The sequence below is a fragment of the Paralichthys olivaceus genome, chromosome 20, assembly GCF_024713975.1.
Source record: "Paralichthys olivaceus isolate ysfri-2021 chromosome 20, ASM2471397v2, whole genome shotgun sequence".
Lineage (NCBI taxonomy): Eukaryota > Metazoa > Chordata > Actinopteri > Pleuronectiformes > Paralichthyidae > Paralichthys > Paralichthys olivaceus.
In genome coordinates this window covers 3,341,929-3,368,451 of record NC_091112.1, presented here as the reverse complement: position 1 = coordinate 3,368,451, position 26,523 = coordinate 3,341,929, and the positions used below count along the sequence as shown (strand labels likewise).

General features: G+C 42.8%; 1 protein-coding gene across 2 annotated transcripts; it reads right to left on the bottom strand.

Annotated features, from left to right (window-relative positions):
• Positions 1–400: 400 nt before the first annotated feature.
• On the bottom strand, positions 401–25,580 carry eppk1 (epiplakin 1). 2 transcript variants are annotated; one of them, XM_069516403.1, is made up of 3 exons: positions 25,443–25,580; positions 22,099–22,207; positions 401–21,571 (listed from the first exon to the last, which is right to left on the bottom strand). In XM_069516403.1, exon 3 carries the CDS (start codon positions 21,555–21,557, stop codon positions 1,224–1,226), a length of 20,334 nt encoding a protein of 6,777 aa, XP_069372504.1. In that variant the 5' UTR covers positions 21,558–21,571; positions 22,099–22,207; positions 25,443–25,580; the 3' UTR covers positions 401–1,223. The 2 variants fall into 2 exon arrangements, with proteins under 2 accessions (XP_069372504.1, XP_069372503.1); XM_069516402.1 differs by having other exon boundaries at positions 22,108–22,207.
• Between the last annotated feature and the right edge of the window lie 943 nt (positions 25,581–26,523).

The following is a 26,523-nucleotide window of genomic DNA, read 5'->3' as shown; positions in this document are numbered from 1 at the left end:
AATGGGAACGTCTGACCTGTCGTATTTAAGAATCATCTGAATTATGGGACTTTTGATTGTGTACGCCAGGATTTTTTTAATGTAATTATTTTATTACTTCTTTCATAATTATTTTAGACCAAGTTACAGTAATTCCAGGCAAAAATTTGTCAAGAAATATTTGAATAAAAACTACTCAAGTGTCCATACCCCTCCACTAGGGAGTGTTGTTCTCAACTAAATGTGCATGAAGACCACCAGAAGCCTGTGTTATAATGTTTAACATTTAATTATTAATGCCTCATTCATTTAACACTTTTTTCAAAAACTACATGTGTTAATATTGTATTTGCTCTATTTGAAATAAATAAATGTATATTCGTTGTGTACATTAACATGATCAATGGAAAAAAAGACAAGCTTTAGATGTATTATTTATTTATAGTCAACTTTTTACAATAATACAAATCTTGAAAATGCTTCCAAGTCAATGCAGGCTCAGAGAAACTATACTTAAAGTTCTACTATAAGAAATACAACATTTTTGTCTACTTACTGTAAAACATTCTGATTGTAAGAATTACATTCTAGTACATTGTTCCCACAAAATATAAAAAACAGGGCAAATAAAATCATCATCTTGTCACAGTTTGATAGCACAGTGACTGCTTGTTGTATGTAGTCCAAGGAGATGAGAATTCAAAAAACAAATTGAAAACCAAAGAAGATCAAAGCCACTATTGTTTTACACTTTTCAACATTCATTTCAAACCTCAGAGATTTTGTATGTCAAACACAGGAGTGACAAAAAGTATTTAACAACCAATCATGTAAAAAGTAGAGGAATTTACTGACTATTTTCCCAGGTTGGGTTTATTTTTAGGAGTCTAAAAGAGGATAAAATCCTATTTGGAGTAAATGTCACAGCCTTGGTTTTGTGAATATTGCCGCAAAGGTACTGTAGTACTCATCAAAGATAGTGGTGATAAAAACATATTAAAAAATGATCTTCCTGTAATATGACAGGAAATGTTTAGAGTGCATTTCCTTTTTTCAGCACCACAGTATCCATATATGACATTTTTCAGTAGGGACATCATAAACTGAACAACTAACTAGAACCTTAAAACACATTCACTGAAATGAATTTGTTACTAAAAGAAAAAAGTACTAACAGCAAATATTAATTAGTAAGATTTGCTGAGATATGCAAATAAAAAAGTTATTGAAAGGTTTTCTTTCCTTCACCTGTGCAAGGGGAGTAAACTAAGACCTGTGATGGGATCAGTGACACATCTCTCCACCAGCTGGAGATAGGTGAGGTTCTCATGAGTGTTGGGGTCAAAGAAGCCCTTGGTGTCATCATCAGCATCAGACAGAATCTGGTTCATTTCTTCATCAAAGTAACCTCTTTGGTAAGCCACCTGTACAGGCACTCTGTGACTGTGTACGGGGTCAATGATGCCTCCTGTGGCAATTTGTGCTTCAAGGAGACGAATTCCATGATCTTTCACAATCAGATCTTTTTTCAAGGCTTGGAACAAAGAAATTGTGTTTCCAGTGTAGGGATCTTTGTAACCGGTGACAGCTCTTTCTGCTGAGAGCAGTTTCTTTCCCCACTCATTGCCAACTACTCTTTGGTCTACAGCTTCCTCTACAGAAAGTTTCTTGTTCTTCACTGGGTCAATAACAAAACCAGTGGCAGCTTGGGCCTCCAGCAGAACCAGAGAAGTTCCAGGGGTCAGTAGTCCTCGTTGTTTAGCTTCATAGATACTCAGTGTCTCCTTGGTGGACTGCAGGTACACTCCTGCAATGCTGTTGGTTCCCTCGAGGTACTTACGCACTGAGTCCATTTTAGTAATTTCTGTCACTGTGACTGTTCCAGACCTCAGACTTTTGTAGAGGTCCTCAGTGATGATTTTTGACTCAAGCAGCTCATTAGCACTGACATCCTTCCTGATACCATGGAACGATGGAAGTTGACTTGACTCTGTGATTGTAGTCGTGGTGACGGTAGTTTTTGATGTGCTGCTGTCCACTTTGGTTTCTGGAGGTTGGCATGTGACAATTGTTGAGCATGAGGTTGTTGTTGTCTGTTGTTGAATGATGGTCAGAGTGATTTCCATGAAGCGTTCAAGTGTGATTGAACCAGACTTGTATTGTTGCACAAGCTCTCTCCTCCTCTCCTCAGTGATGTATTTGGAGTAAAGCAGATCCCACAGACACACAGTCTTTCCTTGGTATTTCCCTCCTGCTCTGGTTGTTGTTGTAGATTTCAGAATGACCTTTGTAGCCTCATCAACAAAGAAATAAAACTCTCCTTTCTTCACAATGACCAGTAAACTAAGACCTGTGATGGGATCAGTGACACATCTCTCCACCAGCTGGAGATAGGTGAGGTTCTCTTGAGTGTTGGGGTCAAAGAAGCCCTTGGTGTCATCATCAGGATCAGACAGAATCTGGTTCATTTCTTCATCAAAGTAACCTCTTTGGTAAGCCACCTGTACAGGCACTCTGTGACTGTGTACGGGGTCAATGATGCCTCCTGTGGCAATTTGTGCTTCAAGGAGACGAATTCCATGATCTTTCACAATCAGATCTTTTTTCAAGGCTTGGAACAAAGAAATTGTGTTTCCAGTGTAGGGATCTTTGTAACCGGTGACGGCTCTTTCTGCTGAGAGCAGTTTTTTTCCCCACTCACTGCCAACTACTCTTTGGTCTACAGCTTCCTCTACAGAAAGTTTCTTGTTGTTCAGTGGGTCAATAACAAAACCAGTGGCAGCTTGGGCCTCCAGCAGAACCAGAGAAGTTCCAGGGGTCAGTAGTCCTCGTTGTTTAGCTTCATAGATACTCAGTGTCTCCTTGGTGGACTGCAGGTACACTCCTGCAATGCTGTTGGTTCCCTCGAGGTACTTACGCACTGAGTCCATTTCAGTAATTTCTGTCACTGTGACTGTTCCAGACCTCAGACTTTTGTAGAGGTCCTCAGTGATGATTTTTGACTCAAGCAGCTCATTAGCACTGACATCCTTCCTGATACCATGGAACGATGGAAGTTGACTTGACTCTGTGATTGTAGTCGTGGTGACGGTAGTTTTTGATGTGCTGCTGTCCACTTTGGTTTCTTGAGGTTGGCATGTGACGATTGTTGAGCATGAGGTTGTTGTTGTCTGTTGTTGGATGATGGTCAGAATGACTTCCATGAAGTGTTCAAGTGTGATTGAACCAGACTTGTATTGCTGCACAAGCTCTCTCCTCCTCTCCTCAGTGATGTATTTGGAGTAAAGCAGATCCCACAGACACACAGTCGTTCCTTGGTATTTCCCTCCTGCTCTGGTTGTTGTTGTAGATTTCAGAATGAGCTTTGTAGCCTCATCAACAAAGAAATAAAACTCTCCTTTCTTCACAATGACCAGTAAACTAAGACCTGTGATGGGATCAGTGACACATCTCTCCACCAGCTGGAGATAGGTGAGGTTCTCTTGAGTGTTGGGGTCAAAGAAGCCCTTGGTGTCATCATCAGGATCAGACAGAATCTGGTTCATTTCTTCATCAAAGTAACCTCTTTGGTAAGCCACCTGTACAGGCACTCTGTGACTGTGTATGGGGTCAATGATGCCTCCTGTGGCAATTTGTGCTTCAAGGAGACGAATTCCATGATCTTTCACAATCAGATCTTTTTTCAAGGCTTGGAACAAAGAAATTGTGTTTCCAGTGTAGGGATCTTTGTAACCGGTGACGGCTCTTTCTGCTGAGAGCAGTTTCTTTCCCCACTCACTGCCAACTACTCTTTGGTCTACAGCTTCCTCTACAGAAAGTTTCTTGTTGTTCAGTGGGTCAATAACAAAACCAGTGGCAGCTTGGGCCTCCAGCAGAACCAGAGAAGTTCCAGGTGTCAGTAGTCCTCGTTGTTTAGCTTCATAGATACTCAGTGTCTCCTTGGTGGACTGCAGGTACACTCCTGCAATGCTGTTGGTTCCCTCGAGGTACTTACGCACTGAGTCCATTTCAGTAATTTCTGTCACTGTGACTGTTCCAGACCTCAGACTTTTGTAGAGGTCCTCAGTGATGATTTTTGACTCAAGCAGCTCATTAGCACTGACATCCTTCCTGATACCATGGAACGTTGGAAGTTGACTTGACTCTGTGATTGTAGTCGTGGTGACTGTAGTTTTTGATGTGCTGCTGTCCACTTTGGTTTCTGGAGTTTGGCATGTGACGATTGTTGAGCATGAGGTTGTTGTTGTCTGTTGTTGGATGATGGTCAGAATGATTTCCATGAAGCGTTCAAGTGTGATTGAACCAGACTTGTATTGTTGCACAAGCTCTCTCCTCCTCTCCTCAGTGATGTATTTGGAGTAAAGCAGATCCCACAGACACACAGTCTTTCCTTGGTATTTCCCTCCTGCTCTGGTTGTTGTTGTAGATTTCAGAATGAGCTTTGTAGCCTCATCAACAAAGAAATAAAACTCTCCTTTCTTCACAATGACCAGTAAACTAAGACCTGTGATGGGATCAGTGACACATCTCTCCACCAGCTGGAGATAGGTGAGGTTCTCTTGAGTGTTGGGGTCAAAGAAGCCCTTGGTGTCATCATCAGGATCAGACAGAATCTGGTTCATTTCTTCATCAAAGTAACCTCTTTGGTAAGCCACCTGTACAGGCACTCTGTGACTGTGTACGGGGTCAATGATGCCTCCTGTGGCAATTTGTGCTTCAAGGAGACGAATTCCATGATCTTTCACAATCAGATCTTTTTTCAAGGCTTGGAACAAAGAAATTGTGTTTCCAGTGTAGGGATCTTTGTAACCGGTGACGGCTCTTTCTGCTGAGAGCAGTTTCTTTCCCCACTCACTGCCAACTACTCTTTGGTCTACAGCTTCCTCTACAGAAAGTTTCTTGTTGTTCAGTGGGTCAATAACAAAACCAGTGGCAGCTTGGGCCTCCAGCAGAACCAGAGAAGTTCCAGGGGTCAGTAGTCCTCGTTGTTTAGCTTCATAGATACTCAGTGTCTCCTTGGTGGACTGCAGGTACACTCCTGCAATGCTGTTGGTTCCCTCGAGGTACTTACGCACTGAGTCCATTTCAGTAATTTCTGTCACTGTGACTGTTCCAGACCTCAGACTTTTGTAGAGGTCCTCAGTGATGATTTTTGACTCAAGCAGCTCATTAGCACTGACATCCTTCCTGATACCATGGAACGTTGGAAGTTGACTTGACTCTGTGATTGTAGTCGTGGTGACGGTAGTTTTTGATGTGCTGCTGTCCACTTTGGTTTCTGGAGGTTGGCATGTGACGATTGTTGAGCATGAGGTTGTTGTTGTCTGTTGTTGGATGATGGTCAGAATGACTTCCATGAAGCGTTCAAGTGTGATTGAACCAGACTTGTATTGTTGCACAAGCTCTCTCCTCCTCTCCTCAGTGATGTATTTGGAGTAAAGCAGATCCCACAGACACACAGTCTTTCCTTGGTATTTCCCTCCTGCTCTGGTTGTTGTTGTAGATTTCAGAATGAGCTTTGTAGCCTCATCAACAAAGAAATAAAACTCTCCTTTCTTCACAATGACCAGTAAACTAAGACCTGTGATGGGATCAGTGACACATCTCTCCACCAGCTGGAGATAGGTGAGGTTCTCTTGAGTGTTGGGGTCAAAGAAGCCCTTGGTGTCATCATCAGGATCAGACAGAATCTGGTTCATTTCTTCATCAAAGTAACCTCTTTGGTAAGCCACCTGTACAGGCACTCTGTGACTGTGTACGGGGTCAATGATGCCTCCTGTGGCAATTTGTGCTTCAAGGAGACGAATTCCATGATCTTTCACAATCAGATCTTTTTTCAAGGCTTGGAACAAAGAAATTGTGTTTCCAGTGTAGGGATCTTTGTAACCGGTGACGGCTCTTTCTGCTGAGAGCAGTTTCTTTCCCCACTCACTGCCAACTACTCTTTGGTCTACAGCTTCCTCTACAGAAAGTTTCTTGTTGTTCAGTGGGTCAATAACAAAACCAGTGGCAGCTTGGGCCTCCAGCAGAACCAGAGAAGTTCCAGGGGTCAGTAGTCCTCGTTGTTTAGCTTCATAGATACTCAGTGTCTCCTTGGTGGACTGCAGGTACACTCCTGCAATGCTGTTGGTTCCCTCGAGGTACTTACGCACTGAGTCCATTTCAGTAATTTCTGTCACTGTGACTGTTCCAGACCTCAGACTTTTGTAGAGGTCCTCAGTGATGATTTTTGACTCAAGCAGCTCATTAGCACTGACATCCTTCCTGATACCATGGAACGTTGGAAGTTGACTTGACTCTGTGATTGTAGTCGTGGTGACGGTAGTTTTTGATGTGCTGCTGTCCACTTTGGTTTCTGGAGGTTGGCATGTGACGATTGTTGAGCATGAGGTTGTTGTTGTCTGTTGTTGGATGATGGTCAGAATGACTTCCATGAAGCGTTCAAGTGTGATTGAACCAGACTTGTATTGTTGCACAAGCTCTCTCCTCCTCTCCTCAGTGATGTATTTGGAGTAAAGCAGATCCCACAGACACACAGTCTTTCCTTGGTATTTCCCTCCTGCTCTGGTTGTTGTTGTAGATTTCAGAATAAGCTTTGTAGCCTCATCAACAAAGAAATAAAACTCTCCTTTCTTCACAATGACCAGTAAACTAAGACCTGTGATGGGATCAGTGACACATCTCTCCACCAGCTGGAGATAGGTGAGGTTCTCTTGAGTGTTGGGGTCAAAGAAGCCCTTGGTGTCATCATCAGGATCAGACAGAATCTGGTTCATTTCTTCATCAAAGTAACCTCTTTGGTAAGCCACCTGTACAGGCACTCTGTGACTGTGTACGGGGTCAATGATGCCTCCTGTGGCAATTTGTGCTTCAAGGAGACGAATTCCATGATCTTTCACAATCAGATCTTTTTTCAAGGCTTGGAACAAAGAAATTGTGTTTCCAGTGTAGGGATCTTTGTAACCGGTGACGGCTCTTTCTGCTGAGAGCAGTTTCTTTCCCCACTCACTGCCAACTACTCTTTGGTCTACAGCTTCCTCTACAGAAAGTTTCTTGTTGTTCAGTGGGTCAATAACAAAACCAGTGGCAGCTTGGGCCTCCAGCAGAACCAGAGAAGTTCCAGGTGTCAGTAGTCCTCGTTGTTTAGCTTCATAGATACTCAGTGTCTCCTTGGTGGACTGCAGGTACACTCCTGCAATGCTGTTGGTTCCCTCGAGGTACTTACGCACTGAGTCCATTTCAGTAATTTCTGTCACTGTGACTGTTCCAGACCTCAGACTTTTGTAGAGGTCCTCAGTGATGATTTTTGACTCAAGCAGCTCATTAGCACTGACATCCTTCCTGATACCATGGAACGTTGGAAGTTGACTTGACTCTGTGATTGTAGTCGTGGTGACTGTAGTTTTTGATGTGCTGCTGTCCACTTTGGTTTCTGGAGTTTGGCATGTGACGATTGTTGAGCATGAGGTTGTTGTTGTCTGTTGTTGGATGATGGTCAGAATGATTTCCATGAAGCGTTCAAGTGTGATTGAACCAGACTTGTATTGTTGCACAAGCTCTCTCCTCCTCTCCTCAGTGATGTATTTGGAGTAAAGCAGATCCCACAGACACACAGTCTTTCCTTGGTATTTCCCTCCTGCTCTGGTTGTTGTTGTAGATTTCAGAATGAGCTTTGTAGCCTCATCAACAAAGAAATAAAACTCTCCTTTCTTCACAATGACCAGTAAACTAAGACCTGTGATGGGATCAGTGACACATCTCTCCACCAGCTGGAGATAGGTGAGGTTCTCTTGAGTGTTGGGGTCAAAGAAGCCCTTGGTGTCATCATCAGGATCAGACAGAATCTGGTTCATTTCTTCATCAAAGTAACCTCTTTGGTAAGCCACCTGTACAGGCACTCTGTGACTGTGTACGGGGTCAATGATGCCTCCTGTGGCAATTTGTGCTTCAAGGAGACGAATTCCATGATCTTTCACAATCAGATCTTTTTTCAAGGCTTGGAACAAAGAAATTGTGTTTCCAGTGTAGGGATCTTTGTAACCGGTGACGGCTCTTTCTGCTGAGAGCAGTTTCTTTCCCCACTCACTGCCAACTACTCTTTGGTCTACAGCTTCCTCTACAGAAAGTTTCTTGTTGTTCAGTGGGTCAATAACAAAACCAGTGGCAGCTTGGGCCTCCAGCAGAACCAGAGAAGTTCCAGGGGTCAGTAGTCCTCGTTGTTTAGCTTCATAGATACTCAGTGTCTCCTTGGTGGACTGCAGGTACACTCCTGCAATGCTGTTGGTTCCCTCGAGGTACTTACGCACTGAGTCCATTTCAGTAATTTCTGTCACTGTGACTGTTCCAGACCTCAGACTTTTGTAGAGGTCCTCAGTGATGATTTTTGACTCAAGCAGCTCATTAGCACTGACATCCTTCCTGATACCATGGAACGTTGGAAGTTGACTTGACTCTGTGATTGTAGTCGTGGTGACGGTAGTTTTTGATGTGCTGCTGTCCACTTTGGTTTCTGGAGGTTGGCATGTGACGATTGTTGAGCATGAGGTTGTTGTTGTCTGTTGTTGGATGATGGTCAGAATGACTTCCATGAAGCGTTCAAGTGTGATTGAACCAGACTTGTATTGTTGCACAAGCTCTCTCCTCCTCTCCTCAGTGATGTATTTGGAGTAAAGCAGATCCCACAGACACACAGTCTTTCCTTGGTATTTCCCTCCTGCTCTGGTTGTTGTTGTAGATTTCAGAATGAGCTTTGTAGCCTCATCAACAAAGAAATAAAACTCTCCTTTCTTCACAATGACCAGTAAACTAAGACCTGTGATGGGATCAGTGACACATCTCTCCACCAGCTGGAGATAGGTGAGGTTCTCTTGAGTGTTGGGGTCAAAGAAGCCCTTGGTGTCATCATCAGGATCAGACAGAATCTGGTTCATTTCTTCATCAAAGTAACCTCTTTGGTAAGCCACCTGTACAGGCACTCTGTGACTGTGTACGGGGTCAATGATGCCTCCTGTGGCAATTTGTGCTTCAAGGAGACGAATTCCATGATCTTTCACAATCAGATCTTTTTTCAAGGCTTGGAACAAAGAAATTGTGTTTCCAGTGTAGGGATCTTTGTAACCGGTGACGGCTCTTTCTGCTGAGAGCAGTTTCTTTCCCCACTCACTGCCAACTACTCTTTGGTCTACAGCTTCCTCTACAGAAAGTTTCTTGTTGTTCAGTGGGTCAATAACAAAACCAGTGGCAGCTTGGGCCTCCAGCAGAACCAGAGAAGTTCCAGGGGTCAGTAGTCCTCGTTGTTTAGCTTCATAGATACTCAGTGTCTCCTTGGTGGACTGCAGGTACACTCCTGCAATGCTGTTGGTTCCCTCGAGGTACTTACGCACTGAGTCCATTTCAGTAATTTCTGTCACTGTGACTGTTCCAGACCTCAGACTTTTGTAGAGGTCCTCAGTGATGATTTTTGACTCAAGCAGCTCATTAGCACTGACATCCTTCCTGATACCATGGAACGTTGGAAGTTGACTTGACTCTGTGATTGTAGTCGTGGTGACGGTAGTTTTTGATGTGCTGCTGTCCACTTTGGTTTCTGGAGGTTGGCATGTGACGATTGTTGAGCATGAGGTTGTTGTTGTCTGTTGTTGGATGATGGTCAGAATGACTTCCATGAAGCGTTCAAGTGTGATTGAACCAGACTTGTATTGTTGCACAAGCTCTCTCCTCCTCTCCTCAGTGATGTATTTGGAGTAAAGCAGATCCCACAGACACACAGTCTTTCCTTGGTATTTCCCTCCTGCTCTGGTTGTTGTTGTAGATTTCAGAATAAGCTTTGTAGCCTCATCAACAAAGAAATAAAACTCTCCTTTCTTCACAATGACCAGTAAACTAAGACCTGTGATGGGATCAGTGACACATCTCTCCACCAGCTGGAGATAGGTGAGGTTCTCTTGAGTGTTGGGGTCAAAGAAGCCCTTGGTGTCATCATCAGGATCAGACAGAATCTGGTTCATTTGTTCATCAAAGTAACCTCTTTGGTAAGCCACCTGTACAGGCACTCTGTGACTGTGTACGGGGTCAATGATGCCTCCTGTGGCAATTTGTGCTTCAAGGAGACGAATTCCATGATCTTTCACAATCAGATCTTTTTTCAAGGCTTGGAACAAAGAAATTGTGTTTCCAGTGTAGGGATCTTTGTAACCGGTGACAGCTCTTTCTGCTGAGAGCAGTTTCTTTCCCCACTCACTGCCAACTACTCTTTGGTCTACAGCTTCCTCTACAGAAAGTTTCTTGTTGTTCAGTGGGTCAATAACAAAACCAGTGGCAGCTTGGGCCTCCAGCAGAACCAGAGAAGTTCCAGGGGTCAGTAGTCCTCGTTGTTTAGCTTCATAGATACTCAGTGTCTCCTTGGTGGACTGCAGGTACACTCCTGCAATGCTGTTGGTTCCCTCGAGGTACTTACGCACTGAGTCCATTTCAGTAATTTCTGTCACTGTGACTGTTCCAGACCTCAGACTTTTGTAGAGGTCCTCAGTGATGATTTTTGACTCAAGCAGCTCATTAGCACTGACATCCTTCCTGATACCATGGAACGTTGGAAGTTGACTTGACTCTGTGATTGTAGTCGTGGTGACGGTAGTTTTTGATGTGCTGCTGTCCACTTTGGTTTCTGGAGGTTGGCATGTGACGATTGTTGAGCATGAGGTTGTTGTTGTCTGTTGTTGGATGATGGTCAGAATGACTTCCATGAAGCGTTCAAGTGTGATTGAACCAGACTTGTATTGTTGCACAAGCTCTCTCCTCCTCTCCTCAGTGATGTATTTGGAGTAAAGCAGATCCCACAGACACACAGTCTTTCCTTGGTATTTCCCTCCTGCTCTGGTTGTTGTTGTAGATTTCAGAATAAGCTTTGTAGCCTCATCAACAAAGAAATAAAACTCTCCTTTCTTCACAATGACCAGTAAACTAAGACCTGTGATGGGATCAGTGACACATCTCTCCACCAGCTGGAGATAGGTGAGGTTCTCTTGAGTGTTGGGGTCAAAGAAGCCCTTGGTGTCATCATCAGGATCAGACAGAATCTGGTTCATTTCTTCATCAAAGTAACCTCTTTGGTAAGCCACCTGTACAGGCACTCTGTGACTGTGTACGGGGTCAATGATGCCTCCTGTGGCAATTTGTGCTTCAAGGAGACGAATTCCATGATCTTTCACAATCAGATCTTTTTTCAAGGCTTGGAACAAAGAAATTGTGTTTCCAGTGTAGGGATCTTTGTAACCGGTGACAGCTCTTTCTGCTGAGAGCAGTTTCTTTCCCCACTCACTGCCAACTACTCTTTGGTCTACAGCTTCCTCTACAGAAAGTTTCTTGTTGTTCAGTGGGTCAATAACAAAACCAGTGGCAGCTTGGGCCTCCAGCAGAACCAGAGAAGTTCCAGGGGTCAGTAGTCCTCGTTGTTTAGCTTCATAGATACTCAGTGTCTCCTTGGTGGACTGCAGGTACACTCCTGCAATGCTGTTGGTTCCCTCGAGGTACTTACGCACTGAGTCCATTTCAGTAATTTCTGTCACTGTGACTGTTCCAGACCTCAGACTTTTGTAGAGGTCCTCAGTGATGATTTTTGACTCAAGCAGCTCATTAGCACTGACATCCTTCCTGATACCATGGAACGTTGGAAGTTGACTTGACTCTGTGATTGTAGTCGTGGTGACGGTAGTTTTTGATGTGCTGCTGTCCACTTTGGTTTCTGGAGGTTGGCATGTGACGATTGTTGAGCATGAGGTTGTTGTTGTCTGTTGTTGGATGATGGTCAGAATGACTTCCATGAAGCGTTCAAGTGTGATTGAACCAGACTTGTATTGTTGCACAAGCTCTCTCCTCCTCTCCTCAGTGATGTATTTGGAGTAAAGCAGATCCCACAGACACACAGTCTTTCCTTGGTATTTCCCTCCTGCTCTGGTTGTTGTTGTAGATTTCAGAATGAGCTTTGTACTCTCATCAACAAAGAAATAAAACTCTCCTTTCTTCACAATGACCAGTAAACTAAGACCAGTGATGGGATCAGTGACACATCTCTCCACCAGCTGGAGATAGGTGAGGTTCTCTTGAGTGTTGGGGTCAAAGAAGCCCTTGGTGTCATCATCAGGATCAGACAGAATCTGGTTCATTTCTTCATCAAAGTAACCTCTTTGGTAAGCCACCTGTACAGGCACTCTGTGACTGTGTACGGGGTCAATGATGCCTCCTGTGGCAATTTGTGCTTCAAGGAGACGAATTCCATGATCTTTCACAATCAGATCTTTTTTCAAGGCTTGGAACAAAGAAATTGTGTTTCCAGTGTAGGGATCTTTGTAACCGGTGACAGCTCTTTCTGCTGAGAGCAGTTTCTTTCCCCACTCACTGCCAACTACTCTTTGGTCTACAGCTTCCTCTACAGAAAGTTTCTTGTTGTTCAGTGGGTCAATAACAAAACCAGTGGCAGCTTGGGCCTCCAGCAGAACCAGAGAAGTTCCAGGGGTCAGTAGTCCTCGTTGTTTAGCTTCATAGATACTCAGTGTCTCCTTGGTGGACTGCAGGTACACTCCTGCAATGCTGTTGGTTCCCTCGAGGTACTTACGCACTGAGTCCATTTCAGTAATTTCTGTCACTGTGACTGTTCCAGACCTCAGACTTTTGTAGAGGTCCTCAGTGATGATTTTTGACTCAAGCAGCTCATTAGCACTGACATCCTTCCTGATACCATGGAACGTTGGAAGTTGACTTGACTCTGTGATTGTAGTCGTGGTGACGGTAGTTTTTGATGTGCTGCTGTCCACTTTGGTTTCTGGAGGTTGGCATGTGACGATTGTTGAGCATGAGGTTGTTGTTGTCTGTTGTTGGATGATGGTCAGAATGACTTCCATGAAGCGTTCAAGTGTGATTGAACCAGACTTGTATTGTTGCACAAGCTCTCTCCTCCTCTCCTCAGTGATGTATTTGGAGTAAAGCAGATCCCACAGACACACAGTCTTTCCTTGGTATTTCCCTCCTGCTCTGGTTGTTGTTGTAGATTTCAGAATAAGCTTTGTAGCCTCATCAACAAAGAAATAAAACTCTCCTTTCTTCACAATGACCAGTAAACTAAGACCTGTGATGGGATCAGTGACACATCTCTCCACCAGCTGGAGATAGGTGAGGTTCTCTTGAGTGTTGGGGTCAAAGAAGCCCTTGGTGTCATCATCAGGATCAGACAGAATCTGGTTCATTTGTTCATCAAAGTAACCTCTTTGGTAAGCCACCTGTACAGGCACTCTGTGACTGTGTACGGGGTCAATGATGCCTCCTGTGGCAATTTGTGCTTCAAGGAGACGAATTCCATGATCTTTCACAATCAGATCTTTTTTCAAGGCTTGGAACAAAGAAATTGTGTTTCCAGTGTAGGGATCTTTGTAACCGGTGACAGCTCTTTCTGCTGAGAGCAGTTTCTTTCCCCACTCACTGCCAACTACTCTTTGGTCTACAGCTTCCTCTACAGAAAGTTTCTTGTTGTTCAGTGGGTCAATAACAAAACCAGTGGCAGCTTGGGCCTCCAGCAGAACCAGAGAAGTTCCAGGGGTCAGTAGTCCTCGTTGTTTAGCTTCATAGATACTCAGTGTCTCCTTGGTGGACTGCAGGTACACTCCTGCAATGCTGTTGGTTCCCTCGAGGTACTTACGCACTGAGTCCATTTCAGTAATTTCTGTCACTGTGACTGTTCCAGACCTCAGACTTTTGTAGAGGTCCTCAGTGATGATTTTTGACTCAAGCAGCTCATTAGCACTGACATCCTTCCTGATACCATGGAACGTTGGAAGTTGACTTGACTCTGTGATTGTAGTCGTGGTGACGGTAGTTTTTGATGTGCTGCTGTCCACTTTGGTTTCTGGAGGTTGGCATGTGACGATTGTTGAGCATGAGGTTGTTGTTGTCTGTTGTTGGATGATGGTCAGAATGACTTCCATGAAGCGTTCAAGTGTGATTGAACCAGACTTGTATTGTTGCACAAGCTCTCTCCTCCTCTCCTCAGTGATGTATTTGGAGTAAAGCAGATCCCACAGACACACAGTCTTTCCTTGGTATTTCCCTCCTGCTCTGGTTGTTGTTGTAGATTTCAGAATAAGCTTTGTAGCCTCATCAACAAAGAAATAAAACTCTCCTTTCTTCACAATGACCAGTAAACTAAGACCTGTGATGGCATCAGTGACACATCTCTCCACCAGCTGGAGATAGGTGAGGTTCTCTTGAGTGTTGGGGTCAAAGAAGCCCTTGGTGTCATCATCAGGATCAGACAGAATCTGGTTCATTTCTTCATCAAAGTAACCTCTTTGGTAAGCCACCTGTACAGGCACTCTGTGACTGTGTACGGGGTCAATGATGCCTCCTGTGGCAATTTGTGCTTCAAGGAGACGAATTCCATGATCTTTCACAATCAGATCTTTTTTCAAGGCTTGGAACAAAGAAATTGTGTTTCCAGTGTAGGGATCTTTGTAACCGGTGACAGCTCTTTCTGCTGAGAGCAGTTTCTTTCCCCACTCACTGCCAACTACTCTTTGGTCTACAGCTTCCTCTACAGAAAGTTTCTTGTTGTTCAGTGGGTCAATAACAAAACCAGTGGCAGCTTGGGCCTCCAGCAGAACCAGAGAAGTTCCAGGGGTCAGTAGTCCTCGTTGTTTAGCTTCATAGATACTCAGTGTCTCCTTGGTGGACTGCAGGTACACTCCTGCAATGCTGTTGGTTCCCTCGAGGTACTTACGCACTGAGTCCATTTCAGTAATTTCTGTCACTGTGACTGTTCCAGACCTCAGACTTTTGTAGAGGTCCTCAGTGATGATTTTTGACTCAAGCAGCTCATTAGCACTGACATCCTTCCTGATACCATGGAACGTTGGAAGTTGACTTGACTCTGTGATTGTAGTCGTGGTGACGGTAGTTTTTGATGTGCTGCTGTCCACTTTGGTTTCTGGAGGTTGGCATGTGACGATTGTTGAGCATGAGGTTGTTGTTGTCTGTTGTTGGATGATGGTCAGAATGACTTCCATGAAGCGTTCAAGTGTGATTGAACCAGACTTGTATTGTTGCACAAGCTCTCTCCTCCTCTCCTCAGTGATGTATTTGGAGTAAAGCAGATCCCACAGACACACAGTCGTTCCTTGGTATTTCCCTCCTGCTCTGGTTGTTGTTGTAGATTTCAGAATGAGCTTTGTACTCTCATCAACAAAGAAATAAAACTCTCCTTTCTTCACAATGACCAGTAAACTAAGACCAGTGATGGGATCAGTGACACATCTCTCCACCAGCTGGAGATAGGTGAGGTTCTCTTGAGTGTTGGGGTCAAAGAAGCCCTTGGTGTCATCATCAGGATCAGACAGAATCTGGTTCATTTCTTCATCAAAGTAACCTCTTTGGTAAGCCACCTGTACAGGCACTCTGTGACTGTGTACGGGGTCAATGATGCCTCCTGTGGCAATTTGTGCTTCAAGGAGACGAATTCCATGATCTTTCACAATCAGATCTTTTTTCAAGGCTTGGAACAAAGAAATTGTGTTTCCAGTGTAGGGATCTTTGTAACCGGTGACGGCTCTTTCTGCTGAGAGCAGTTTCTTTCCCCACTCACTGCCAACTACTCTTTGGTCTACAGCTTCCTCTACAGAAAGTTTCTTGTTGTTCAGTGGGTCAATAACAAAACCAGTGGCAGCTTGGGCCTCCAGCAGAACCAGAGAAGTTCCAGGGGTCAGTAGTCCTCGTTGTTTAGCTTCATAGATACTCAGTGTCTCCTTGGTGGACTGCAGGTACACTCCTGCAATGCTGTTGGTTCCCTCGAGGTACTTACGCACTGAGTCCATTTTAGTAATTTCTGTCACTGTGACTGTTCCAGACCTCAGACTTTTGTAGAGGTCCTCAGTGATGATTTTTGACTCAAGCAGCTCATTAGCACTGACATCCTTCCTGATACCATGGAACGTTGGAAGTTGACTTGACTCTGTGATTGTAGTCGTGGTGACGGTAGTTTTTGATGTGCTGCTGTCCACTTTGGTTTCTGGAGGTTGGCATGTGACGATTGTTGAGCATGAGGTTGTTGTTGTCTGTTGTTGGATGATGGTCAGAATGATTTCCATGAAGCGTTCAAGTGTGATTGAACCAGACTTGTATTGTTGCACAAGCTCTCTCCTCCTCTCCTCAGTGATGTATTTGGAGTAAAGCAGATCCCACAGACACACAGTCGTTCCTTGGTATTTCCCTCCTGCTCTGGTTGTTGTTGTAGATTTCAGAATGAGCTTTGTAGCCTCATCAACAAAGAAATAAAACTCTCCTTTCTTCACAATGACCAGTAAGTTCAGACCTGTTTTTGGATCAGTGACACATCTCTCCACCAGTTGGAGATAGGTGAGGTTCTCATGAGTGTTGGGGTCAAAGAAGCCCTTGGTGTCATCATCAGGATCAGACAGAATCTGGTTCATTTCTTCATCAAAGTAACCTCTTTGGTAAGCCACCTGTACAGGCACTCTGTGACTGTGTACGGGGTCAATGATGCCTCCTGTGGCAATTTGTGCTTCAAGGAGACGAATTCCATGATCTTTCACAATGAGATCTTTTTTCAAGGCTTGGAACAAAGAAATTGTGTCTCCAGTGTAGGGATCTTTGTAACCTGTGACAGCTCTTTCTGCTGAGAGCAGTTTATTTTTCCACTCACTGCCAACCACTCTTTGGTCTACAGCTTGGTCGACTGAAAGTTTCTTGTTGTTCACTGGGTCAATGACAAAACCAGTTGCTGCTTGTGCTTCCAAAAGCACAAGAGAAGTGCCAGGGGGCAGCAAACCTCTTGTCTTTGCTTCATAAATGCTAATAACTTTCTTTGTAGATTCAACTCTGACACCTGCTATACAGTTTGTAGCTCCAAGGTACTTTTGAATTGATTCCATTTTACTGACATTCTCCTCTGTTACCTCCCCTTGTATAATCTGAGTGAAAAGGTCCTTTGAGATTATTTTTGACTCATACAACTCGCTGGCTGAGACCTGCTTTCTAAGTCCTCTGAACTTCTTTTCTTTGGACGATACCTCTGTAATGATAACTGTGAGTATTTCAGTGATGTCCTCTATTTTCAGGGCTCCTGACTTGAATTGTTGTGTCAGCTGCTTCCTTTTTTGTTCTGATATGTATTCAGAGATCAACACTTCCCACAATGTCACCTCTTTGTTTTTGTACTTTCCTGCATTCATGGTAATAGTTGTGTTTTTCAATGTGAGCACTATTTGTTCATCTGTGTGGAATACATGGGATTTCTCTTCAGACAGGGGTAGTAGAAGTAGCCCACTTTCTGGATCCTCCTCACATTGACTTATCAGCTGACAGTAAGAGAGGTTTTCTTTTGTATTTGGGTCAAAGAATCCCTTTGCATCATCAGTGGGGTTCGATAGAATTTTGCTCGTTTTTTCATCAAGATATCCCCTTTTAATAGCAACATGAACAGGTAGCCTGTGACTTTGATTTGGGTCAATGATTCCTCCAGTTGCTATCTGAGCCTCGAGAAGACGAATGCCATCGTTTCTTTGAATCAGCTCTTCATTCAATGCTTCAAACAGTGATATCGTTGCATCTGTGTATGGATCTTTATAGCCAGTGACAGCTCGTTCAGCTGACAGAAGGTGTTCGTGAACATCTAGTCCAATAACCTTCTCTCTCGCTGCCTCATCGACAGAATAGAACTTGTTTTTGATTGGATCAATCACCCATCCTGTTGCAGCTTGCGCTTCAAGCAGAAGTAGTGCAATACCAGGTGTCAAGAGATCCTTTGTTTTTGCTTCATATATGCTCATTACTTTCTGGGAGGGAAGGACCTTAATCCCGGCAATGCTTCTGGTTCCCTTAAGGTATCCTCTCACAGATTTACGTTGGGTCACTGCTTCAAAAGCAAGTTCTCTTTCATTAACTTGTTTGAATGTAGCTGCATCAATGATATCTGAATTCAGAAGCTGTTGTGCAGAGACAGGCTTTCTGAGGCCCATTACCATCTTGGGAGTTTCACTCTTCTCTAGTTTTTCAATGGTGGAAGTCACCATTGTGATTAAGGTTTGTTTGGTAATGTTTTGTGTTCTGTATTTTTCAATGAATTCAAGCCGTTGTTCCTCAGTGAAGAACCGAGCGTGAAGCAGTTCCCATAGAGAAACCAATTTCCCTGAATAGCGTCCAAATGATATTTTCACAGCTGTCTTTTCAAATTCTTGCTTTATCTCTGTGTCAGTCAACACTTTTGTCTTTGTTCCTGTAGCTTTTGGTTTGTCACTCAGTGTCAATAGCAACAGTCCTGTTTCCTTATCTTTAAAGCATCTGCCCAACATCTCCATGTATGTCAGATTTTCTTGTGTCTGCGGGTCAAAAAAGCCTTTTGTGTCATCAGTTGGATCGATCAGTATTTGATTAAGTTCTGCATCAAAATATCCTTTTCTATATGCAACCTCAAGAGGGAGGTGAAGGCACTTCAAGGGATCAATGATTCCACCTGTAGCGATCTGGGCCTCAAGTAAACGGATGCCATGCTGCTTGATAATTAAATCCTTTTGCAAAGCTTGGAAAAGTGAGATCTTTTGACCAGTGTATGGATCTGTGTAACCAGTGACTGCCCTCTCTGCAGACAAAAGTTTTTCATACATATGTGGCCCAATTACCTTTTCTCTGAGAGCTTGTGCCACTGTAAGTTTTTGGTTTTTCTGAGGATCAACAATGAACCCTGTGGCTGCTTGTGCTTCAAGGAGGCAGAGGGCAGTACCAGGTGTGAGAACACCGATTCTCTGTGCCTCATAGATACTTAACTTCTGATTGGAGGGTTGCAGTATCACACCAGCTACACAGCTTTTTCCTTGTAGGAACTCTCTCACACTGTCCATTTTCATCACATCTGTGCTTGTCAGTTGTCCCTGGATCAAGCTGTTGTATGTTTGCTCATTCACAATTTCCAGCTCCAAAAGATCCACAACAGAGACCTCTCCTCTGAGACTTTGAAAGTTCAACCCTGCTTGCTTTTTTATCTCCTTATTTTCAATAATCTCCAAAATGGTCACAATAAGTTGCTCAATTGTGATTTTCCTTGACTTGAAGAGCTTGAAAAACTCTTGCCGTTTGTCCTCAGACAGATACTCAGAATTGATAAGATCCCACAGTGTTGTGTGCTTGCCCTTGAACCTGCCATACTTAACAGTAACTGCTGTTTTGAATGTTTCTCGAAGATTATCATCGATGTTGATCTTGTTACTTTTACCTTTGAGTGGCAAGAGACACATACCTGTACTGGGATCTGTGACACATCTGGCTATGAGCTGCAAGTATGTCAGGTTCTCATGGGTATTAGGGTCAAAAAATCCTTTGGTGTCATCACTTGGATCACTAAGGATCTGATTCATTTCCTCATTGAAGTACCCTCTTTTGTAGGCCACATGGACAGGTATCCGATGGCTGTTCACTGGGTCTATGATTCCACCAGTGGCAATCTGGGCTTCCAGGAGCCGAATTCCATGGTCTTTTACGATGAGATCTTTTTGCATTGCTTGGAACAAAGAGATTATTTTCCCATTATATGGATCTATGTAACCAGTGACAGCTTTCTCTGCTGACCGCAGCTTTTGACATATATCTGGCCCCACAATCTTTGCTTTGACGGCATCATCCACTGAAAACTTTCTGTTTCCAATCGGGTCAATAATAAACCCTGTTGCTGCCTGTGCCTCCAGCAGAATCAGGGCAGTTCCTGGCATCAGCTTTCCTTTCTTTCTGGCTTGGTCGATGGTCATGATCTGAGAATTAGGAAGCATAATACCTGCAATACTGTCTTTCCCCTGTAGGTACACATTTACATTTTCATCTTCCATCATGTCTTTCACTGACTTTTTTCCCTTTGTCAGATCCTCCAGGACCTCTTTACTTATGATGTCTGCCTCCTGAAGTTGTTTGGCTGTGACAGGTTCTCTGATGCCTTCAAAGACAACTTTAGTTGTTTTCACAGACTTCTCTATCACTTCCAGAACTGTTGTAATGATCATCTGGATAGTGAGTGTCCTCTCTCTGTACTTCTGACAGAAGCTGGTCCTCTGCTGTTCATCAAAGTACTCTGACATCAGCAGTTCCCACAGAGATACTGTCATTCCCATGTACTTCCCACATGTCACTTTCACCTTCACTTCTTTGAAGGCCATTTTAGTTTTGTAATCAATGAAGTGAAAATTCAGCCTGTCTGACTTTTCAAGGAGCGGGAGGAGGCACAGTCCAGTGACAGGATCAGTGACGCATCTTTCCATCAGATGAAGGTAAGAAAGATTATCTTCTGTGTTTGGGTCAAAAAACCCTTTTGTGTCATCCCCTGAATCCTCTAGTATGGCATTCATCTCTTCGTTGAAATAACCTCTCTTGAAGGCTACGTCTGTGGGAAGTCTGTGGCTGTTGATTGGGTCTATTATTCCACCTGTTGCAATTTGTGCCTCAAGTAGACGAATCCCATGCTCCCTAACAATGAGGTCTTTTGACATGGCTTGGAACAGGGAAATAGTTTCACCTGTGTATGGATCTTTGTATCCAGTGACTGCTCTCTCAGCAGAACGCAGTTTTGCATGATATTCTGGGCCAATAAGTTTGATCTTGACGGCTTCATCCACAGTGAACTTTTTATTTTCTACTGGGTCAATCATGAATCCAGTTGCAGCTTGTGCCTCCAGGAGAACTAGCGCTGTCCCTGGCATCAGTATTCTTTGTTTCATGGCCTGATAAATGCTCATTCTCTGATTGGATGAAAGCAAAGCAATTCCTGAAATGCTGCCTTTGCCCTGCAAGTATTCTTTCACTGTTTCCATCAACAGCACATCCTGTGTTGTGGTCTTTCCCTGTCGTAGGTCATCAAATGTTTCTTGGTCAATGACCTTTGATTCGAAGAGTTCAGTGGAGGAAATGCCTCGTCGAAGACCTTTGAATGTGATGCAGACAGGAAGGAGCAACAGGCCTGTGTCTGGCTCCACCGTGCATTTCTCCAGAAGGTTTTGGTAACTGAGAGTTTCTTGTGAACTTGGATTGTAGAAAATTTTCAGCTCAGACATCTGGTCATTGAGCAAACCTTTCTCATAGTAGCCTCTTTGAATTGCAGATTCAACTGAGATATTTGTTTTCTCAATGGGATCAATCAGGCCTTGTGTGGTTATCTGCGCTTCCAGCAGCCGTAAGCCGTTATCTCGTGGGATCAAATCTTTCTGCATGGCTTGGAATACAGATATTATTTGGTTGGTATAGGGGTCTACATAGCCACTGATTGCTTTCTCTGCTGTGAGGAGTTTCTCTTTCATTTCCGGTCCAACTATTTCCTCTTTAACAGCATTTGCAACAGGAAGTATTCTATTGTTTATTGGGTCTATGATTCCCACTGTGGCAGCTTGTGCTTCAAGCAGAGCCAATGCTGTCCCTGGTTTAAGCAGACGCTTTTTCATGGCTTGATATATGGTCATTTTCTCCTTTGTCTTCTCCAGAAATATACCAGCCACGGGTCTGTGGACTTCTGTGTGGCCATTTTGCTTCATGTCTAGATTTTCCATCTTGACCTAAAGAACTGTACAACACAGAGATTGATGTTTACATATGTTTGAATATTGCATGCATTGTCTATAGGTATCATTACACAACATTTTGTGTTTGTTTCAGAAAGGTGTTGTTTAAAAACTTGTTTAGAGAGAATGGGAATGTACTGCATGTAAAGATGAATGCAATGTTTTAAATAATTTTCCCACCACTGGTACTATTTTATAATGATATTATATTGAAATGTATGTTTGTTTTATTTGCTCTTTTGGATTAGCCCAATTTCTTTGAGTGCAGACGAATGCCTTCCAGCCTGGAGGGAGGCTTGGGACCCCTGGTGTGATCCTTACACTTAATGTATATGAGTAAAAGCACTGAGGGTTTTCAGCTCAAGTTCTTCAGTTAAGTTTCGTTCATGCCAGTTGATATTTATGTTTCATAATGTTAAGTTATTAATGTTATATAGTTTATTGGTTTGCCCACATTGTCAAATTCAGATACCTCAACTCTTAACCCTGTGATAAGTTTTTACGATGCATGTTCTGTGTTCCATCTTACATAACAAACCTTCTGGGTTGCCTCTGATTGCTGGGAGGCCGTTCCTAAATCCAGGGTGAAGACCAAAGGAACTCTTTATTGTCAGAGGTTGAGACTTTGAAATATTGTCCTGATAGAGATAATGACAGAAAAAGTCAAGAGTAAATTAATGTAATCAAGATAAGATCAGAATTTCTACATGCAGAGAAGAAAATAAATGATAAGAAAAGCAATGAACCTCTGGCAGTTCATGAACATGTTTTACAAGCCTGGTGTATTTGCTTTGGCCGAATGTGACACAAAGCTTCAAAACTAGAACAGCCAGATGCCAGGTGTTGTAACAACACTCATGAAACACTATGCCAATCTTAACCCTTTAACTTCGACATTATCATTATCTTGCTTTACAGGCAGCCATTGTTTAAGGTTTAACCAACCCAAGTACATCAGGCTAACATTAGAAATGTGTGACAATAAACTGATTCATAAGTTCAGATGTTGCACAAATTGATCTTAAACAAATACTACACTAGTTAGAGCATTCTTTTTATTTTGCAGCAGAAAGCCTCGTCATGTTGTTATCTTGAGACGACGCCTTTATGTTTCATTTCAAGTTAAAGAAAAACATGTTGATAAAGCACTTTAGTGCCGGAGAGGAGCAGACCAAAATGGGCACAGCTCCAAAAATAGAAATTTGTGCATATTTCCAACAAGTTATGGGGTGTGAGGAAATATTTCTTACATGTTTCTATATTAAAACATCTTCAGGATCCATGTTTTATGTGGTTATTTAGCAACATTTGATGGAAAATCATTTTTATTTATGTCCCAATTTTATTACTCTTTATCATTCGTCGTGGTTTGTTCATTTATACCTTTTATCTTAGGTTGTACAGATTAGTGATTCGATGAGGAGATATAGAAGAACTGACATCGCAGTGAAATAGAAACTCCAACGCAGACACAATTTCTACTGCAGAGTTCAGAGAGTTAAAGACATAATGCATAAGTATTTTCAAAGGGGTAACTTTTAAGGGTGTATGACTACTTTACTACTGGGGTTTCCTTGAACATGTAACTGCACCTTATTCATTCTACGTGTCTGAACTCTTCCAGGACTGTTAAGTGATCACACACACAGACAAAGGACTCTCTCCGCCCCTCCTGCTGAGGTTTATGTTCAACATGATGTCATCGTGGCCAGTAGGAGTGACCGAAAGAAAGAGGGTGTGGAGGAGAACTCAACCAAACCTGCTCACTCTTTTAATAACGCAGGTCAGAGGGGACATGTGGATCATAGACAAGCCTCTATTCTGTGTATTATTACTTCCACGTGTTACTTCTGTTGGAATATAGTTTTAAAAAAATCACCTCAATTAGCGTCACTGCATGAAATGGAAATGAGTTATTGTGGCAGTGTTCACAGCAGCTCGTGAGCACCACGCTGTTAAAAATACTGCTCTCCTGTCATTTATAATCTCAGCGGAATTAAGGCGTGAACAGTTTTTTCACTGCGCACCGTGCGACAACGGCGAGGTCACCACGATGCAGTCCCGGCATTGACCTCCACCAGCCAAGTAGCACAAATTTCTGCTTCTGTAAAACAGACTGAAGCTGTTTATTGTGGCAGCAGCAATCATGTGGTGCTGCTGTGTCTCTGTTTGAATTCAACACCCACTTTGTAAATGTTTGATGTTTTGAAGTTTCACTTTACATTTATGACACAGTGTGTGTTTACTTATCATATCATAAATTAAAATACCTCATATCAGCTGCAGTAAAATGTTCCCACAAAGGGTTACTGTGAAAACACTATTTAATCTTCACATTCAGTACTTTGGTAAATGAACCTTCCTGCCCTGAAGCAGACATGTAAACCCTCTATTTTCTCTGCCAAACACGTCTGAGGTTCCATTATTTATTAGTTTGCAGGATTCCACAAAACCAACAGAACAGGAGACGTGTTAGAACGATGCGATAGGATCAGACAAGATCCCATTAAGTGTTGGTGCGGATCCAGGATTTCTTTCACTTTCTTTAATTTTGCAAATTTGGACTGACTTTTTGAGTGTGTGCAATTTGGTGCAGATCCAAATATAAATCCAGATCTAATGGGTATGGTAAATATGGTTTCCTAAGGAGACTTGTTTTGTGGTTTTGTGGTTGACTTTGTAAAAGCACCAACAATACTACTGTCTGGCCGCAACCATGACTTTATAAAGTTTATCATTTCATTTCTTGCTGCCAAATATAACAACTGAACATTGAATATACAATAAATGTGGACTTAGTTAAACCTTATTATCTGTTTGGATTCAATCTGAATTATTGTCTTTGCTGATTGTTTGGTTCAAAGAAATAATTTGTCTCCTTAACCGTTTCTTAGAATATGAAATGAAATCGAAACATATTAGATTTATTGACTTTGACAAATAATTACCAGTCATAAAACTTAATAAATTACTTCCTGTCACTCAACTAATCCCTGCAACTCCAATTCTAATGAAACCATTTATTTAAGGGTTACAAATACTGTACAATCACAAAACTCAATCCTTACTATCAACATTTTAAAATATCTTTAGAATGAATTAAGAACATACACAAAATGTAGCCTGTAACTGATTGACAGTGATTGATAGGAGTAAAAAAAAACGTGTCTCTAACATGTTTAAATGCAACTTTGGGTTAAACACATTGTCAAAGTAAATTATATGTTCTCATAAATGAAGCTTCAACTTTGCCAAGAAACTGTCAGACTGACAAACATTCTGCTTTTCAGCCTGAGAGAAAACAAGAACCTGCAGAACAATGATGAGATAAGACACCACAGTGCAAATTACCAGTTTCCTTGCGTTTAAGCTCACATGTGCATGTAGCAGTCTTTATCACTGGGGTGAATTCAATAGCAGGAATGAATGAGGAAGCAGAGTATCATTTGAGTTGCACAAGAGTTTCTGCAGCTGTAATTGTGGGGAATGCAGGATTGTAATTACGTGTGTGATCACTGATGCAGACACAATGTTCTGATATTTTCTCAACAGTCACACACAGGCCACCGTTATGTAAAATGACATTGTAACATCCGTGGTCAAAGGTAATCACAGAAGAATGTTTGCTTTCTCTTTTTTATCAGGAGGGTGTTGGCAGATTGTGCAGCCCACACATTGTTTTTCTTCACTTTTGCTTTGACAAGATTGTCCTGTCCCCTCGACTCACTCAAATGAAACTGAGCAACAGTTCAGATGTGTGTTTTTTCTCGCTGCATTATTAAACCACACTCACAGAAAGATTCAGCTTCTCCTTAATCAGACAGATCATTTTTCTTTTTAAGAGCTTAAAAACTAAGAAGATATTCCTCTTACCTGAGCGTGCTGGAATCCCAGCTCTGCACGGGGTCGCGGTCTGACTCGTCTGCAGTGAGTGTGTTCTTGAAGTGCTCTCGACACCTTAGAGGTAGTCGTGCCTGCTCACTTGTCAGATATACACTAAGTCCAGCTGTGGAGCCCCTCCCCTCAGGAGGAGCAGCCTCTTCCCCTCTGTGACGGAGCCGCAGCTGCAGAGATGCCAAGAATTCCCATCGACTTCCTGAGCTCAGGTCTATTGTGCTATTGAACAATAACGGCAAACTGACCGACTGTGCTGAAGGTGAGGAGGTTCAATAAAGTGTCACTAAACATTAACACAAACATCGAAGCTCGGAGATTATTGGGCTCAAAGACAGAAACATGAAACCTTTTTTTTTTTTGTCTTTTAATGATGTTTGGTTAATTATTTCTCTTTTTACATTGTACAGGGAGGCGGCAAATTATCTTCAGTTCAGCTCAGGATTGATTCAACAAGTTTGTGCTACAATGCAAGTCATTATTCCAAATGATCACCCCCACCCCCACAAAACCCAAAGTACATGAAACAATAAATACATGTAAAAAAAGAAACAAGCTAAATTAAACAAATGAAGGTCGTTCTGGGGGAAATAAACCAAAAGTTCCTCGAATTGCTGAGGCCTCAAATAACAGGCGACTCTATTGAAATGTTTGATAAATTGAATGAAACATTTCAACCAGTCAGGTGAGATGTCTGATTTAAGCTGTTTCAAGTATCAACACTTGTACATGTTGAGTGTATAACCCAGTTAAATGTGATGTTTCTCCATAAATAAAGGACACAGCACATGAATCACATCATTTCCAAATCCCCCAAAGACCCCTCACGTGACCGCTGTATGGACGGGGGGGGCATTCTCGTAATTTTCCTTTAATTTGTCGCCTTTCTTTTCCCTAAACAACTTTAATGAGAGCAAGAAAACTCTTATCCAGCTTATCTAACCAGTCAGTGTGAGACAAGCTGAGACGGGCTTTGTCTCTGTGGAGGAGCTTCCCTCAGGTTTGGCAGGTTTTCAGCAGAGAATATCAGAGGCTGGCTCGGGTCAGGCGGGGGCTTGCA